At 40.3% G+C, this 15,570-nt stretch overlaps 1 protein-coding gene across 5 annotated transcripts in view; it reads right to left on the bottom strand.

The window, feature by feature from the left end:
• CCNB3 (cyclin B3) overlaps window positions 1-15,570 on the bottom strand; it is a 91,121-nt gene that overhangs the window by 12,528 nt on the left and 63,023 nt on the right. For all 5 annotated transcript variants that reach the window (XM_054250902.2, XM_054250901.2, XM_035288756.3 and 2 more), the window contains exon 9: window positions 4,105-4,242. In XM_054250902.2, coding sequence (XP_054106877.2) covers window positions 4,105-4,242 — 138 coding nt within the window. The remainder of the gene's footprint in view (window positions 1-4,104; window positions 4,243-15,570) is intronic.

Below are 15,570 nucleotides of genomic sequence, written 5' to 3'. Positions count from 1 at the left end.
GGAAGGGAGGGTAAAAGAAAGGAGGAAAGAAAAAAGGAGGGAGAGAGGAAGTATAGCAGGAAAGAGGAACTGAGGGAGGGGAGGGAAGGAGGGAGGAAGAAGAGAAGGTGGGAGGAACAGAAGGAAGGAGGGAGGGATAGAAAGGAGGAAGGAGAAACTGAGGGTGGGTAGGAAGAAGGAGGGAGGGAGGGAGGGAGGATAGGACGAAGGAAGGTGGAAGGGAGGGTTGGAGGAAGGAGGGAAGGAGGTAGGCGAGTGTGAGGAAGAAGAGAGGACATCAGAAATGATGGAGGGAGGGAGGGAAGGGGAAATGAGGGATAGAGGGAGGGAAGGAAGAATGAGGGAGGAAAGGAGGGAGGGAAGAAGAGAGGGAAGGAGGAACAGAGGGGGGAAGAGGGAGGAAAGGAGGAAGGAGGGATGGAGAAGAAAGCAGGGATGGAGGGAAGGAGGAAAAAAGGGAGGGAGGGAAAGGAGGAGGAGGGAGGGAGGTGAGATGAAGGAGGGAGGGAGAATAGGAGGAGGGAGAGGACAGGAGGATGGAGGGGGGCAGCAGGAAGGAGGGAGGAAGGGTACAAGGAAAGAGACTGGGGGAGGGTAGGAGCAAGGAGAGAGGAAGAGAGAGAGGGAGGGTTAGCGAAAGGAGAGACTGAAGGAGTGTAGGAGGAAGGAGGGAGGGAGAGAAGGAGGGAGAGAGGACAGGAGTAAAAAGGGAGGGAGTATAGAAGGAGGGAGGGAGGGGTTCTATGGGATAGGGAGGAAGAGATAGAGCTAGCAAGGGAAAAGGGAGTAAGCTAGGGAGAGAGCCAGCCAGAGAAGGGAAAAGGCAGGGAAAGAAGCAAGGAGTGAGCAAGCCACACAGGGAAAGAGTAAAGGAGGGAGGAGGGAAGGAGGAATGGGGAAAGAAATAGAAGGGGAGGAGAAGGGGAATACTATGAAATTTGGAGGAAGGGAGGGAAAAGAGGGAGCAAGGGGGGGAGGGGAAGCAAGCGAGGGAAGGAGAGAGGGAAGGAGGGAGGGAGGTAAGGGAAGGAGGGAGGGAAGAAACAGGCAAGTAAAAGAGGAAAGGACAGAGTAGGCAAGGAAGAAAAAGATGGAGTCTGGCAGGGAAGAAAGCAGGTGAGGGAGGGAGAAAGCAGGTGAGGGAGCAAGGGAAAGAGAGGAAAGGAGAGAGTGAGCCAGTGAGGGAGGGAGTGTGTAGACTAACCAGGGAGAGAGAAATATATCCACCAAGCGAGTGAGGGAGCCTGGGAAGAAAGCAAGGAGGGAAGGAAAGAGGGAGCCAGCAGGTGTGCGAGGGAGGGAAGAAACAAGGGAAGGAGTGAGCAAGGGAGGAAAAGGAAGAGGAAGAAAAGAAGGAGCAAGCAAGCTGGCACAGGAGGAAGGGACAAATGCAGGGAGGAAGAGAGGGCGGGAAAGCTTAAGTGAGCAGGTGAGTGGGGGGCAACAAAGGAGGGTGGGGTAGTGAGGAAAAACAGGGACAGGGACAGGGAAAGAAGGAGAGGAGGAAGGGAGCACGTTAAAGAGGGAGAGAGTGAGGCAGGGAGAGGTAGGGGGAAGAGCCAGTAAGTGCTTGGGGAGGAGAGGGAGGCAGGAGTTGGAGAGAGAGCTAACACAGAAACAAACGTACAGTTCTAAAGTTCTTTCAAATCTTTGGTAAAAGTTGTCACGTCTCTGCTCCCAAAGCCTAAGGCTTCCTACAACTAGCCTAGCTGAAGGAAAAATGAAAGTTGAACAAGATCAGTTAGTACCTAGGGAAGGGGAATCAAAGAGGTTAGTTAGATGGATTATGGTCATGAAGAAAAGGCCAGCTACTCACTTTTATACTGCTACTTCCCAAATTACTATTTCACCTAGACGATTTAGACTCATTGCCATCAACACCAGGCCATTTTCTCTTAAATGTCTCCAGCACCCTGGTTAGATAATACTTTGTTGTATAAGCAGATTGAGACTCCACCAGATGGGGATGGAGTCGGTGGGAGAAGAAAATGGTGGAGACAGACAATCATGGCCCAGAACAAAGCTATAAAAAGAACTACCCATTTAATTAGGTGGATGCCCACATAACACATCTTCAGATAAAAAATGGAAGAACCTTGCTGATGCCAGGAAACAAATACACCACCATTGCCAACCAATACCAACTTCTCTGCTTTGGAAAGAGGGACAAAAAAATTATTTGTATGTATGTAACTGTATACACACATATTGGTACACATATACACAAGTGTATACACATGTATATATGTACATATCAATATATGTATACACAGTTATACGTCACTCAAGAAAAATATCTTATGAGAAATGTATCATTTTCATTATTGTGGGAAGATCACAGGTAAGAGTGTACCTCTAAAAACCTAGATGGTACAGCCTACACACCCAGGGTATATGGTATAGCCTATTGCTTATAGGCTACACACCTGTACACATGCGACTCTACTGAATACTGTAGGCAATTGTAACACAATGGTATTTGTGCATCTAAGCCTATCTAAACAGAAAAGGTACAGTAAAAATACAGCATAAAAGATTTTAAAATGCTACCTGTATTAGGTACTTACCATGAATGGAGCTTGTGGGAGCAGAAGTTGCTCTGGATGAGTCAGTGAGTGAATGGGAAGACCTAGGACATTCCTGTACACTACCATGGACTTTATAAATACTGTACCTGTACAATTAGGCTACACTCGATTTATAAAAAAATTTTTTCTTCAATAATAAATTAAACAGCTTACTGTAACTTTTTTATTTCATAAAACTTTTTTATAACAGCTTAAAGCACACACACAGTATAAATTTGTATAAAAATATTTGCTTTTTTCATATTCTTATTATATAAGATTTCTTCTTTTTTTAAAAAAAAAAAACAATCTTTTTGAGACAGGGTCTTGTTCTGTCACCAAGACTGGAATTCAGTGGCTTGAACAAAGCTCACTACAGTCTCAACCTCCTGGGCTCAAGGGATCCTCCTGCCTCAGCCTCCCATGTAGCTGGGACCACAGATACATGCCACTATACCCAGCTAATCTTTTTTATTTTTTGTAGAGATGGGGTCTCACTTTGCTGCCCAGGCTGGTCTTGAATTCTTGGGCTCAAGCAGTCTTCTTGCCTTAGCCTCCCAAAGTGCTAAGATTACAGGCATTGAAACACCATGCCTGGCTTTGCTTTCTACTTTTTAAACTTTTTAAATTAAAAATGAAGACACACACACACACACATTAGTCTAGGCCTAGAAAGGGTCAGAATCATTAATATCACTGCCTTCCATCTCCACATCTTGTCCCATTGGAAATTTTTTCAGGGGTCATAATATGCATAGAGCTAGAGCTGTCATCTCCTACAACAATGCCTTCTTCTGGAAAACCTCCTGAAGGACATGCCTGAGTCTGTTTTACAGTTAACCTTTTTTTTTAAAGTAAGTAGTAGTATACTCTAAACCAGGTCAGGCACACTGGCTCACACTCATAATCCCAGTGATTTGGGAGGCCAAGGCAGGAGGATGGCTTGAGGCCAGGAGTTTGAGAACAGCCTGGGCAACATAATGAGAACCCCATTCCTCCAAAAAAATTTTTGGAAATCAGCGAGGCACTGTGGTGCATGCCCATAGTCCTAGCTACTCGAGAGGCTATGGTGGGAAGATTGCTTGAGCCCAGGAGTTTGTGGTTACAGTGACCTATGATCACGTCATTGCACTCCAGCCTGGGCAAGAGAGTGAGACCTTGTCTCTAGTTAAAAAATAATAACAGAAGTATAGTGAGCACATAAACTAGTAACAGTTTATATCATTATCAAGCATTATGTACTATACATAATTGTATGTGCTATACTTTTATATGACTTGCAGTGTAGTAGGTTTGTTTATACCAACATCACCATTAGGAGTAATGCATTATTACATTACAATGCTACAAAAGCTAAGAAATCCCTAGGTGATAGGACTTTTTCAGCTCCATTATACTCTTATGGGACCGCCATAGTATAAGCAGTCCATCGTTGACCAAAGCATTGTTATGCAGTATGTAACAATGAATATATATTCATTCACTGGGTTAGACAGAAACCTGATTAGTTCTCCAGGCCATAGGGACTCAGGCTCACCTCAAATTTTGCTGCAATCATTAAGGCAGCAGCACCAAGGAGTTGTAACTTATCCTTCCTGCATACTGCCTTCATTAGGTAGAGATCCACCAGTTTCACTGCCAAGTACAGGGTCTCATGGGTCATCTCAAAGGACACCTGGAGGAATACACACATGACACAGATTTGCATATTATCCAGTTCCAAACTCACCTCCAGATAGATCTAGCTACTTGGACTGTGTGCAACATCAAGAACAGTCCTGGCTAGCTGGGACTCTGCTACGAATGCAGAAACTGCTTTAGCTAGGTTCCTGTGTGTATCTCCTGTGCCTCTGAGGACACTGGCATTATCTATCCTTACAAATTTGGGTAGTTGACCAGCTTTACAAATCAGAGAGAAATGCTCTGCCTTCTCTATGAGAGCCTTGAGTGGAAATATCTTCTCCCTTTGATCTCTAATACTTTCCTTCTTTCCCCATTTGCTGCCAATTTGTATGGTGACCTCCCAAAAGAGATGTTTATTTAGCTCTGAAATATGGAAACTCATTTATTAGTTTATTCCTATAGTACTTTATCTTCCCAACTAGATATGCTATTAAAATATATCAATTGAGAGCAGATACCAATAGCACAATTTAGAAGTGAGCTCAAAGACTGGAGAAGCCAAACTGGGATTAAAGTAATAATATAACCCCCTTTCCCTTCTTTTTCTTTTCTGATTTTATTTGGGTTCTCTCTCACTTTTTTCTTAGTCTAGCTAATTGTTTGTCTATTTTACTTATCGTTTCAAAAAAACAGCTTTTTGTTTTGTTGATCTTTTCTATTTTTTTAGTCTCTATTTCATTTTTTTGTTTATATTTCATCTTTATTATTTCTTTCCTTCTACTAATTTTGGGTTAAAGCAGTTCTTGCTTTTCCAGTTCCTTAAGGTGCCTTGTTAGATTGTTTGATATGCTGATTTTTAAAATAAAAATTTGCTATAAAATTTCCTCTTAGTACCACTTCTGTTTTACCCCGCAGGTTTTGGTATGTTGTATTTCTGTTTTCATTTGTTTCAAGAATTTGATTTCCTTCTTAATTTCATTGACCCATTTGTCATTCAGGGGCATGTTTTTTAATGTCCATGTATTTGTATGGTTTCCCAACTTCCTCCTGCTATTGATTTCTAGTTTCTTTTTCTTATTTCTCCTTCACCAACTCCACAAAACCATCTCCTATAGCCCTAGTCCCATGGTTTGTGCTGGCCCATGTAATATCTTTCTGCAAATTAGAAAAAAAGTACTTTCTTTGGGTGAATGAAGCCCTTCAAGCATATATCTTATCAAGTAGATAATACATTTATATGAATTAGCCAAAGGTTACACCTGCCTCAGGGCACACCAGTCCCACAGCCAGGATGTATAGTTTGGCAAACAAAGTGTGAGCTAGATTCTACTGGTGGCTTCGGCTTTGGCTAGGACCTTGTGTAGGCATAATTTGCACAAGAGTCCCACCCAATTTTCAGTGCTGCTTCCTCACAACACCTTGGGTTCTTAGGATTCAAGAATAAAATCTGTCCTCATCCAACAACTCAACCAATGCATGAATATTCTCTTTAACATCTCCACCAAGTAGTTGTTTAGGTCCTGCCATAAAACCTCCAAATATAGCCCAATCTCTTTTTGAATGGCTTTAATAGAAAATTATTCCTTATATTGAGTGACATTACCTTCCCCATAAGTTTCACTTAATTGGACCTCCTCTTATATAGGTTACTCTTAACGACTGGTACCTAGATGATCAAAAAGTAGGTCAATGAGAAGCACTGGAGAAACTGAGGTATATTTTCATGGATGAATAATTATCAGAAGATGGCCCAATATAATGGTTGAGCAATATATTATATTTACATAAACATATTAAATTTTTGAATAACAGAAATACCAAGAAACAGTTCCTACTGTTTCTGAAATATGGCCATGGATCTACTGAGAAATCTGTTCTGTGTTAGTTTCCTATTGGTGCCTGATACAGTTTGGCTGTTGTTCCCTCTAGATCTCATGTTGAATTGTAATCCCCAATGTGGGAGGTGGGGCCTGGTGAGATTGTGTTTGGGTCACGGGGATAGAGCGTGCATGGCTTGGTGCTGTTCTGGCTCTGTCAACAGTGAATTCTTGTGAGATCTGGTTGTCTAAAAGTGTGTGGCACTTTACCCTACCCCTTTGCTCCTGCTTTCGCCATGTAACAGCCTGCTCCTGCTTCACCTTCTACCACAAGTACAGGCTCACAAGTGCATGGCTTGGTGCTGTTCTGGCTCTGTCAACAGTGAATTCTTGTGAGATCTGGTTGTCTAAAAGTGTGTGGCACTTTACCCTACCCCTTTGCTCCTGCTTTCGCCATGTAACAGCCTGCTCCTGCTTCACCTTCTACCACAAGTACAGGCTCACTGAAGGGAAGTCAAGCAGATATCAATACCATGCTTATATAGCCTGCAGATCTGTGAACCAATTAAACATCTACTTTTTTTTCTTTTTAATTTTTGTAGAGACAGGGTCTCACTATGTTGCCCAGGTTGATCTCAAACTCCTGGCTTCAAGCAATCCTCCCAAAGTGCTGGGATTACAGGCATGAGCCACCATGCCCAGTCAAGCCTCTGCAAAAGAAAAATAAATATTGGGACCCAAAATCACTAAGCTAAAGAGAAAAGTCAAGCTGGGAACTTCTTAAGACAAATCTGCCTTCCATTCTATTCAGTCATCCCTCTGCTCAATGAGATAAATGCATACCTGATTGGTTCCTTTGGTAAAGCTATTCAGAAATGCAAAACAATGCAATCATTTGTCTCTTATCTACATATGACCTGGAAGCCCCCTCCCCACTACTAGTTTTCCCACCTTTCCAGAGTGAACCAGTGTACACCTTATAAATATTGACTGAAATCTCATTTTTCCCTAAAATGTATAAAATCAAACTGTGCCCTGACCACCTTGGGTACATGTCATCAAGACCTCCTGAGGCTGTGTCATGCAAGAAAAATAAACTCTCAAAATTGACTGAAAACTGTCTCAAATATTTTGAATTAACACCTCTTTTTAAAATAAATTACCCAGTCTCTGGTATTTCTTTGCAGCAATGCAAGAATTGTCTAACACAGAAAATTGGTACCAAAGAATGGGGCATTGCTATAAAGATACCTGAAAATATGGAAGCAACTTTGGAACTGGGAAGCAGGCAGAGGATGGAAGCATTTGGAGGGCTCAGAAAAAGAGAGGAAGAGGAGAGAGTTTGAAACTAAAGGTATGTCAGGAGAAAGGGATGGGAAGAGCCCATACATAAGAAAAGTAATGACTACCATGTTAAGTATCAAGAAATTACAGTCAGGTGATTATGAAGAATAAAAAGAGGCTAGGAATGGAAAGCAGCAGTTCCCTAAGGATAATGCCTCTGTGAGCAAATGCACAGCCAGTGCTTGTATAGCCTCCTTCTATTACCTCACATAGGCACTTGGCCACTTATGCATGCATACATGTTGGTATCAAGTGGTAACACATCAAAGTGTGTGCATTATATCTGAATGAATGGTTAAAAATCTAGAGTCAATAAATATTTAAAACAGCAGCTATGTCACTTATAGCAATTTTCCTTCCTTGAATGTAAGGCAAAACCCTTCTAACATAATTCTACCACTTGGAACCACATAGAACAAGTCTAATCCTTCTTGTGCCAGGCCTTTAACTACTAAAGATAGTTATTATGTCTCCTATAAATCTTTCCCACTCTAGACCAAATAACTGTACTTCCTCTAACTATTCTTCACATGATATGCTTTTCAGCCCCCTCAGCATCAGGCCCCAAACGAGAGTTTTTATGCTGGTCAGAGTACAGTGGCAGTGCTCTAGGTGATTTCAAGCAGCTACAACAAATGTGGACAAGAAGTCCTTCCGCACATTAGCAAGATTCTCTCCTTTCTTCACAAGTCCCTCTGGTTAGAACACTCTTTCAATTCTTCAGAAACAACTGCTCTCCCTATCTATAAGTAGGTAAGAGGAAACAATAGGGAAGTGACAAATTGAAACAATAGAACATATAAAGAATACTCTTATTCTTGCACTAGGAGACAAGTCTGATAAAATCCACCTCAGATTCCAAAACTCAAAGATCACCTACAAATACAAAGAAAATCAACCATATATATATATATATATATATATATATATATATATATATATATATACACACACACACACACACATACACACACATGCACACACAGGTAAACAAGTAATTTTTAAAGGAGAAAAGTGCTGAAGAATCTGAGCAAGTCTCTACCTATGACACTTGCTCTGAGTTCTTTTACTCCAAAGAACTGGAATATACTTTTAAAGAGTAGACCCTCAACAAGGTCTGAGAGGACACTGAATCTATGAAAAGAGAACATTCTGGGACCCAGAAAGACTGATTTTTGATGAAAAAAAGTACTAATTTAAACAATGTAATGGAGGCAATGAACAGCATATTAGATACTACCAAAACAAAATTGATTATTCCAAAGGCTACCTTAACATATCCTCCCAGAATTAAGAGATAAAAGAAAGTTGAATATATTGAATAATAACTTGAGGGAATAAATTCTGGACACACACACACACACGGAGAGAAAAGGCAGAAGGGTAATAATGTCAAAAAATAAAATATAAAAATTTATCTGAGTCAAAGAATGAACTTTTAGATTGAAATGACTCAAAATATATCAGACAAAATTAAGGAAAGCAGGTTTACATCTAGAAATGTCAAAAATAATTATCCATAGGGAAGATAATGTATTAAATAATAATAATCTGGATCCAAAAGTCTAGACTATTTTAACTAAAACCAGAAGAAGATAAAATATGCAAATTATCTCATCTTACTTGAGGGGAAATTAACAGACCAGGTCTATCAAAAGAGTTGGTTAACTAAAGACTATATTCACATAAAAGGGTATCATGCAGCAGTTTAAAAGAATATGGTAGATCTACACTTATATGGTAAGATGACCAAGGCTTATTCCTAAAAAAAGCAAAGTCCAGAGCAATGTGTACAGCATAACCTATTCATATTAGTCATACAACCAAATATCATATAACCCACACCCATTAAAAGCTATATTTCATGTATTGCTCATATAACTTAAGAGTTTAAAAGAAAGGATAGTAAAAAAAAATTTTTTTTTAAGTGATAAGACACACAATAAAGGATCTGTAAGGATACACCCTAAACAATTTATAGTTGCTAACCCAGAGTCAGGAGAAAAGGATTATTAAAAACACACACACACATATGAACACTTACACATATACACTGTGAACAACTGTAAACCTGAAACAGCCAGTCCTTTTGGATAGATCCTCAGTGGCTAACTGGGCCTAAATTTAAAATACAGCCAAGTGACCATTTGCTGACTAGAGGTCGTATAGGTGCTCATAGGTCTACAGAAAACTCACACTTCTTTAACTTTGAGACTTTTGGAATTCATTTGCATTGGCCAATCAGGGCTCAGCTGTGTTTACCATATACCAATCAGAACTAAGTAAGTTTGAATATTTCATTTGCATGAATAGACCGAATTGCAACCTGGGTGGGAACTTGGAAAACCTAAAGGCTTAATTTTTTCTCAGGAGCACACCTTTGTTTTACACTAAAGGTCGTATCTCCTGGTTTGCAAACTGTTCACTGGAATAAAGTCTCTTTCCTCAAAATTCCTTTTCAGAGAATTTTTGTTAACAATACATATTATAAGCACATATTAATTTTTTCAGTTAAAATATTGTATAGGTCAGGGAGGTAAAGGTAGGATAGCAGAGGTAAAGAAATGCCAGGAGAAATTAACTAAACAATAATATTTGTGGGTAGTTACCATACTGCTCTTAGGCTTTGATAAATTAGAAAAAATAAATTAGCATGTAAATTATATAATTATTAAGCCAAAATTAATATAATGATCATCGTACCCTATATAGAATACAGTTCTTCAGTGAATCATTTATAAAAACTTATTATAGGCCAGACACAGTGGCTCAAGCCTGTAATCCCAGCACTTTGGGAGGCGGAGGAGGGTGGATCAAGAGGTCAAGAAATCGAGACCATCCTGGTCAACATGGTGAAACCCCGTCTCTACTAAAAATACAAAAAATTAGCTGGGCATGGTGGCACTTGCCTGTAATTCCAGCTACTCAGGAGGCTGAGGCAGGAGAATTGCCTGAACCCAGGAGGCGGAGGTTGCGGTGAGCCGATATCACGCCATTGCACTCCAGACTGGGTAACAAGAGCGAAACTCCATCTCAAAAAAAAAAAAAAAAAACTTGTATCTAAAACCATGAAGAAAATCTATAAATTGATAATAAAAGGATAAAACAAAAAAGGAACATATTTTAAAAATGTTTTGTTTTTAAATAAAATGAGGAACATATTTTATCATATTTATTTTTTAAAAGGAACACATTTTAAGCACTAAAAAAAAAACAAAAAACAGGGTCAAAGAGGAATTAAAATTGCAACTCCAGATTACTGAGAAAAATCAAGAGAGTTACAACACTGTTTTTCAAAGCTAATGGGATATACTCAGAACTATACTTAGAAGAAAATGTATAGCTTTGGATCTTTTGTTATTAGGAATAAAACAGACTAAGCATTCAATTCAAGAAGTAGGGAAAACAACAAAACAAACCTTAGTAAAACAAGAATAAAATAAAAATAAAAGTAGATGTTAAATGAATTTTTAAAACAGAAAATGTATACATTTACCCATGAGCTGGTTCTTTGAAACGACTAGAGGATTTTTTTTTAAATTTTTTATTGGATTATAGGTTTTGGGGTACATGAGCAGAGCATGCAAGACAGTTGCGTAGGTACACACATGGCAGTGTGCTTTGCTTTTCTTCTCCCCTTCACCCACAATGAGAACACATGGACACAGAAAGGGGAGGATTTTTTTTAAAAAAACTGTTTGTGAGGAAAAGAATGTGTATATATGAATGCAACACATATGAGGAAGATAACATCACATACACTATGAATGAGAAAATAATTCATTACAAAGGGTTACGAAATGATACTATGTACAATCTATGATATAACAATATATCCAAGAAATGGATATGTTTTTAGGAAAATATAAACTACAAAGCCCAGTGCTGTAGCTCATGCCTGTAATCCCAACACTTTGGGAGGCTGAGGTGGGGGTATCGTTGAGGTCAGGAGTCCAAGATAAGCCTGGCCAACATGGTAAAACCCCATCTCTACAAAAAGTATAAACAGTAGTCAGGCAGTAGCAGTACCCACCTGTAATCCTAGCTACCCCAGAGACTGAGACAGGAGAACTGTTTGATCGTTGTACCTGAATGTGATGGGGAGAATGAATCCAACCTGGAAAACACTCTTCAGGTTATTATCCAAGAGAACTTCCCCAACCTAGCAAGGCAGGCCAATATTCAAATCCAGAAAATAACAGAGAACACCACAAAGATATTCCTCAAGAAGAGCAACTCCAAGGCACATAATCGTCAGATTCACCAGGGTTGGAATAAAGGAGGAAATGCTAAGGGCAGCCAGAGAGAAAGGTTGGGTTACCCACAAAGGGAAGCCCATCAGTCTCACAGCAGATCTCTTGGCAGAAATTCTGCAAGCCAGAAGAGTGTGGGAGTCAATATTCAACATCCTTAAAGAAAAGAACTTTTAACCCAGAATTTCATATCCAGCCAAACTAAGCTTCATAAATGAAGGAGAAATAAAATCCTTTACAGGCAAGCAATTGCTGAGAGATTTTGCCTGCCTCATAAGAGTTCCTGAAGGAAGCACTAAACATGGAAAGGAACAACCAGTACCAGCCACTGCAAAAATGTACCAGTGGTAAAGACACAATGAAGAAACTGTGTCAACTGTGATGTGGTGCTGAGAAGAATGTATATTCTGTGGATTTGGGGTGGAGAGTTCTGTAGATGGCTATTAGCTTTGCTTGGTCGAGATCTGAGTTCAAGTCCTGGAAATCCTTGTTAATTTTCTGTCTCATTGATCTGTCTAATATCGACAGTGGAGTAGTGGAGTGTTAAAGTCTCCCACTACTATTGTGTGGAAGTCTAAGTCTCTTTGTAGGTCATTAAGAACTTGCTTTATGTATCTGGGTGCTCCTGCATTGGGTGCATATATATTTAGGATCATTAGCTCTTCTTGTTGTATCAATCCTTTTACCATTATGTAATGCCCTTCTTTGTCTCTTTTGATCTTTGTTGGTTTAAAGTCTATTCTATCAGAGACTAGGATTGCAACTCCTGCTTTTTTTGTTCTCCATTTGCTTGGTGGATCTTCCTTCATCCCTTCATTTTGAGCCTATGTGTGTCCTTACATGTGAGATGGGTTTCCTGGATACAGCACACCAATGGGTTTTGACTTTTTATCTAATTTGCCAGTCTGTGACTTTTGATTGGGGCATTTAGCCCATTTACATTTAAGGTTAATATTGTTATGTGTGAATTTGATCCTACCATTTTGATGCTAGCTGTTTTGCCCATTAGTTGACAGTTTCTTCATTGTGTTGATGCTCTTTACCATTTGGTATGTTTTTGGAGTGGCTGGTACTGGTTGTTCCTTTCTATGTTTAGCTACCATTTGGTACGTTTTTGCAGTGGCTCGTACTGGTTGCTCCTTTCCATGTGTAGTACTTCCTTCAGGAGTTCTTGTAAGGCAGGTCTTGTAGTGACGAAATCTCTCAGCAATTGCTTCTCCATAAAGGATTTTATTTCTCCTTCAATTATATTTCTCCTTAGTTTGGCCAGATATGCAATTCTGGGTTGGAAGTTCTTTTCTTTAAGGATGTTGAATATTGGCCCCCACTCCCTTCTAGCTTGTAGAGTTTCTGCCGAGAGATCCGCTGTGAGCCTGAAGGTCTTTCCTTTGTGGGTGACTTGACCCTTCTCTCTGGCTGCCATTAGGATTTTTTCCTTCATTTCAATCCTGGTGAATCTGATGATTATGTGCCTTGGGGTTGCTCTTCTCGAGGAATCTTCTCTGTATTTTCTGGTTTGAATGTTGGCCTGCCTTTTTAGGTTGGGGAAGTTCTCTTGGATAATATCCTGAAGAGTGTTTTCCAGCTTGGATTCAGGTACACTGATCAAGCATAGATTAGGTCTTTTCACATAATCCCATATTTCTTGGAGACTTTGTTCGTTTCTTTTCACTCTTTTTTTCTCTAATTTTGCCTTCTTGTTTTATTTCATTGATTTGATCTTCTATCTCTGATATCCTTTCTTCTGCTTGATTGATTCAGCTGTCAAAACTTGTGCATGCCTCACAAAATTCTCCTGCTGTGTTTTTCATCTCCATCAAGTCATTTATGTTCTTGCTGGTTATTCTAGTTAGCATTTTGTCTAACCTTTTTTCAAGGTTCTTAGTTTCTTTGCATTGGGTTAGAACATGGTCTTTTAAGTCAGAGAAGTTTGTTATTATCCACCTTCTGAAGCTTGCTTCTGTCAATTCGTCACACTCATCTTCTGTCTTGTTTTGTTCCCTTGATGCTGAGGAGTTGTGATCCCTGGGAGGAGAAGAGGTATTCTGGTCTTTGAAGGTTTCATGCTTTTTGTGCTGTTTTTTCCCCATCTTCATGGATTTATCTCCCTTTGATCTTTGAAGTTGGTAATTTCGTGAGAAATCTCTGAGTGGATGTCCTTTCTGTTGCAGTTGGAGCTATATCTTTTTTTGGCCTGTAGAGGCGCTGCTGGGCTGCCTGAGATTCAGTCAAGTGGCTGGGTGGGAAGTCTTCCCCTGGGGTTTTTTTGCAGGTGAAATTGGCCCCACCTTCCCAATGGTGTCTCTCCTTCCCTGAGCTTGATCTTTCTGGTTGGGGTCAAACTGGCGTATTCGTTGCCAAGCTCTCTGGCATGCAGGCTTCAATTTGAGTTTTGTCGGGGGTGGGCTTGCCAGGCCTTATGACCTGTTTCCCTGCTTTCAACTCTGCCTCTTTCTGTGGGACAGGTTGTTCGTCCCACTTCGCTAGTCCAAACTTCCGCCCTGGTCCAGCTGACAACTTATAGCACCAGGTGGGAGCCATCACTCAAATTTGCATCGACAACCCATGGCACCCCTCAGTCTGGCAGGGCTCTCATGGACCATGGGTTGCAGGAGGGATGAGGTAAGCACAGGACCAGAATCAGAGCACCAAGGTGGTGAAGTCCCCTGATCCCCTGAGCCGGCTGCATGTTCCAGGTGGGACTCGCCACATCCTGTCTTGGTTCATTCTCCCTGGGCGGCTCTCACCCTGCTTTGGCTCCCTCCCTGGGCTACTTTCAGAGTCCTTCCAGTCCCCCTAAAATGAAGCCAGTACCTCACTTGGAATTGTGTAGTATTCTAGCCCTCTGCATCCCATTTGCTGGGAGCTGCATTCAGGTCTCCTCTCAGCATCTTGGCACCGCCCACCCACTCCCTAACTCATTTTACCAGACCAACATCATCTTGATCCCAAAATCTGGTAGAGACACAACTAAAAAAGAAAATTTCAGGCCCATATCCACGATGAACATTGATGCAAAAATCTTCAATAACATATTGGCAAACCAAATGCAAGAGCACATCAAAAAGCTTATCCAGCACAATCAACTGGCTTTATCCTGGGGATGCAATGCTGGTTCGACATATGCAAATCTATAACGTAATCCATCACATAAACAGAACCAAAGACAAAAACTACATGATTATCTCAATAGATGCAGAGAAGGCTTTCAACAAAATTCAACAACACGTTATGCTAAAAACTCTCAATAAACTAGGTATTGATAGAATATATCTCCAAATAATAAAAGCTATTTATGACAAACCCACAGCCAATATCATATTGAATGGGTAAAAATTGAAAGCATTCCCTTTGAAAACTGACACTAGACAAGGGTGCCCTCTCTTATCATTCCTATTCAACATAGTATTGGAAGTTCTAGCCAGAGCAATCAGGCAAGAAAAAGAAATAAAGGGTATTCAATTAGGAAAGAGGAAATCAAATTGTCTATTTGCAGATGACATGACTGTATATTTAGAAGACCCCATTGTCTCAGCCCAAAATCTCCTTAAGATGATAAGCAACTTCAGCAAAGTCTCCGAGTACAAAATCAATGTGCAGAAATCACAAGTATTCCTATACACCAATAACAGACTTAAAGAGAGCCAAATCAAGAACAAACTGCCATTCACAATTGCTACAAAGAGAACAAAATACCTAGGAATACAGCTAAGGACATGAAGGAACTCTTCAAGGAGAATTACAAAACACTGCTCAAGGAAATAAGAGAGGACACAAACAGCGGGGAAAACATTCCATGCTCATGGTTAGGAAGAATCAATATGAAAATGACCATACCACCCAAAGTAATTTACAGATTCAACACTATCCCACCCTCTTCACAGAACTGGAAAAAGCCACCTTAAACTTCATATGGAACCAAAAAAGAGACCACATGGCCAAGATAAATCCTAAGCAAAAAGAACA

Source organism: Callithrix jacchus, chromosome X (assembly GCF_049354715.1).
Source record: "Callithrix jacchus isolate 240 chromosome X, calJac240_pri, whole genome shotgun sequence".
Taxonomy (NCBI): Eukaryota; Metazoa; Chordata; class Mammalia; order Primates; family Cebidae; genus Callithrix; species Callithrix jacchus.
This window is presented reverse-complemented; position numbering and strand designations above follow the sequence as displayed.